This window comes from Zonotrichia albicollis, chromosome 8 (assembly GCF_047830755.1).
Source record: "Zonotrichia albicollis isolate bZonAlb1 chromosome 8, bZonAlb1.hap1, whole genome shotgun sequence".
Classification (NCBI taxonomy): domain Eukaryota; kingdom Metazoa; phylum Chordata; class Aves; order Passeriformes; family Passerellidae; genus Zonotrichia; species Zonotrichia albicollis.
In genome coordinates this window covers 45,812,794-45,815,893 of record NC_133826.1, presented here as the reverse complement: position 1 = coordinate 45,815,893, position 3,100 = coordinate 45,812,794, and the positions used below count along the sequence as shown (strand labels likewise).

At 61.2% G+C, this 3,100-nt stretch overlaps 1 protein-coding gene across 2 annotated transcripts; it reads right to left on the bottom strand.

The window, feature by feature from the left end:
• Positions 1-506: 506 nt before the first annotated feature.
• Positions 507-2,569, bottom strand: LOC141729925 (C-type lectin domain family 2 member D-like). 2 transcript variants are annotated; one of them, XM_074546582.1, is made up of 5 exons: positions 2,281-2,569; positions 1,804-1,902; positions 1,520-1,701; positions 1,219-1,319; positions 507-1,128 (listed from the first exon to the last, which is right to left on the bottom strand). In XM_074546582.1, exons 1-5 carry the CDS (start codon positions 2,552-2,554, stop codon positions 1,014-1,016), a joined length of 771 nt encoding a protein of 256 aa, XP_074402683.1. In that variant the 5' UTR covers positions 2,555-2,569; the 3' UTR covers positions 507-1,013. The 2 variants fall into 2 exon arrangements, with proteins under 2 accessions (XP_074402683.1, XP_074402682.1); XM_074546581.1 differs by having other exon boundaries at positions 1,520-1,902.
• Between the last annotated feature and the right edge of the window lie 531 nt (positions 2,570-3,100).

The following is a 3,100-nucleotide window of genomic DNA, read 5'->3' as shown; positions in this document are numbered from 1 at the left end:
TTGTTATTTGTAAAAATCCGAGTATGTTGGGCTGTTGTTTGAGACCAATCTGGCTAGCTCTGGACTCTTGCCCACATGATCTTACATGGACAAAGTGAAAGACAAGAAGTGCTCCTCTCCACGTGGGGATGAGTGTCCTATTTATTGGCTTGGGAATGGACAGCTGTGGCTCCAGCAATCACTCAAGTGAATAGGACCACTTGCCCTCCTTGCAGTGATTTTATACCCGAGGATAGGGGCGGGGAAAGAGGAGCACAGCCAATAGGATACCAGTCAGGAGGGGCGAGGGGAGGGGTAACCAGGGAACAGACCACCAGGGGGCACAGCAGAAAGGTGCATGAGGGACAGACCATGTGATGGGAGAGCAGAAATAACAATCTACATTACATAACATACTCAGTACACACTTCCCATCATAGAGTGCAAAACAGAAAATAAATAAACTATTTAGTGCAATACAATACATCTGCAAAATATATAAAATATAACTGAAATGTACACTAATTTACATAATTGCACCTGTAACAGCGGTGCCAGCAAATCCCCTTCCCCAAACAGCAGCTCCGACTGTCCTCCTACGAAGGCGACAGAGGGAGAGAAAACGAGCAGCTGAAAGACCCTTCTTCACACTTAGGTGCCTGATGTCAATAGTCGAATTCCTCCTCAGCATGTGTCAGCGGTTCTTCCTCTTACAAAGACAGTCCAAAAGTGTCACATACTGGTCACTTTGTGAAGAGTCCCAAGAGCCCATGCCAATAGGGTTTCCCATTGGAGCTCGTTGTGTCATGAGGGCAATGCACTCACTGCAGGCAGCATCAGTGGCAGGATGGATTGCAGAGACTTTTCATTTGCAGCCCCAGCCCAGCGCTGGCACTGGGGATGGAGAGGCACTGAGGTGACCCTGAGAGGAAGTGCAAGGCACAGGGTGCAGCTGAGGAAGGACAGCGCTGTGCTGGGCTCAGAGGTGAAGCTGGCACTGCCCAGCGTGGAGAAGGTCCTTTGTGCAGCCCCTGTTACAGGGGAGCTTGGGCCTTGCTGCAGACATATGGCCGCTCATTGGAGCAGTTGTCACTCCTCAATCTCCTGTCAGCCAGGTACACACAGTCGGAATTGCCAAGGACAGGAACCCTGCAGGGAGGAGCAGAGGCAGCGCTGGCTGCCAGGGGAAGCCCTTGTGCCCCTGTGCCCCCAGGCCCTGCCCGGCTCCCCGGCACTCACCGGGAGCTGTAGCTGCTGCCGTCCCCCCAGTGCAGGCGCTCGCCCCGTCTGTGCAGCCCGAGCCAGAAATAGACGTTCCCACAGAGGCGGCAGAGCAAATCCTGCCCAGGAGAGAGGAGTGGGAGCTGCCCCGGCCCCTCGGGGGGACACGTGCCCGGGGCTGCCCCCGCACGCCGGGGCTCCTTCCCTGCAAGGCCCCGGCCCAGGGCTGCAGCCCCGGCCCTGCGAGCACCGAGCCCGGCCCAGGAGCGCCCCCAGGCTGCCCTCAGCCACCCCACACCGCCCGCAGCCCCTCACTCACCATGGCCTCCTCATCCTTTGCAATGGCCAGGGAGGCATTGAGCTCGGAGCACCGTTCCTGACCCTGCTCCCACGTGCTGTACTCCCGTGAGAAGTTGTAGCAGACCCCATAGTACCCAACCCAGCCATGGGGACAGCCCGGAAGAGACCGCGGAGTCACAGGTGTGACTGGAACCTGTGGTGCTGCAGGGGGAAGAGGAGAAGCTCTGAGGATTCCCCTGTGCAGGGAGCAGGGAGCCCGCTCTGCCCCGAGGGGCTGGGCCCAGGCTGCTGCCCCTCCCTTACCTGCCAGCACAGCCAAGGCCACCCCCAAAGCCAGCACCAGCACCAGGAGCAGCAGAATCAGCACCGCCGTGCCCACGGGATGGCACCTGAACCGTTCATCTGGAGCAGGAAAGAGCTGCTGGCTGCCAGAAGCAGAGCTGGCTCTGCAATCTGCTCAGCCCATGGCCAGGGAGCAGAGCAGGGAGCCCTGAGGCAGTGTGGGCCTCCCTCAGGTGGCAGCCAGAGAGCCAAGAGCTGGCCACAGGCAGGGACACAGCTGTGGCCACAGGCAGGGACACAGCTGTGGGCACAGGCTGCAGCAGGAGAACTGCACAGCCTTGGGGGCAGCTGGGGCTCTTGCTTGCAGCCACGGATGGGGCCCAGCAGAGCACGAGGCCTCTTCCAGACATCGGGAAACAGCCACACACCTACCAGCCCTGGCCCTGGGAGGGGACACGGGCCCCACCCTAGAGGCCACAGGGGTGGCCCTGTACTCACCCAGGAATCTTCTGAGGTTCCTTTTGTCTTCATTACCTGTTGCTGCTGTGCCCTGGGGAGCCAGGGGCTCCCTCACACTCCCGTCACTGGTGCAGAATCTATTCTCCACATCTGCTCTCGCTGCACGCTCACAAGTGGCATCCCCCTGCTGTTGCCAAGAGGCTTCTTGTGCCCCAGGCAAGTGTGGAACAGCGGCTGCTGGTCCCTCCTGGAGATGCTGGAGCAACTCTATGCATGGAGCAGCACTCACTCTTCTTCTGCTCACAGCCGGCATCTCTCCGGCTGGAAGAAACAGCACCTTGCTGCTGACATATCAGGAGTGCTGCTGGCAGATCCTTTGGGAGCTCGGCCTCGGAACAGCTTTGCAGCCGCGCTGATAGCACCCTGAAAGGGACACGATGAGAGGACGCTGCTGGTGGCGGCCGTGCGGGGGCTCAGGAGGGCGGTGGCAGCTGTGGCTGCGCTGTCGCCGCTGCCCAGAGGTGCGGCAGCAGGGCGCTTTGTGCCCGCACTCGGCGCCTGCAGCGCTTTGGGCTCTGAAGCACGTTCAAGTTCGTGCCGTGCCAGCCCCGAGCCGGGCACGGACACCTCCCGCCCCAGCAGCGGCCCCCAGCCCGGTGCCGCGCGGGCGGGAACGGTCCCGGGCACGGAGCAGCCGCCTCCGTCCTAGCGAGAGCAGCCGCGATGAGCCATCGCTGCCGCGGCACCGGCTCCATCCCGGCCATCCGGGCAAGGAGGAGAGCGCGGGCAGCCGCTCCCTCGGCTGCGATCCCAGCGCAGGGGGCACACGGGGGAAGCCGGAACCGGGAACTCGGCAGAA

Bases quoted from the DNA above. Each gene is read 5' to 3' on its own strand.
- LOC141729925 (XM_074546581.1), bottom strand. From the start codon at position 2,554: ATGCCGGCTGTGAGCAGAAGAAGAGTGAGTGCTGCTCCATGCATAGAG. The intron at 1,903-2,280 runs GTGAGTACAGGG...TTCCTGCTCCAG, and splicing joins GAACCTCAGAAGATTCCTGG to ATGAACGGTTCAGGTGCCAT. The intron at 1,320-1,519 runs GTGAGTGAGGGG...TCTCCTGGGCAG, and splicing joins CAAAGGATGAGGAGGCCATG to GATTTGCTCTGCCGCCTCTG.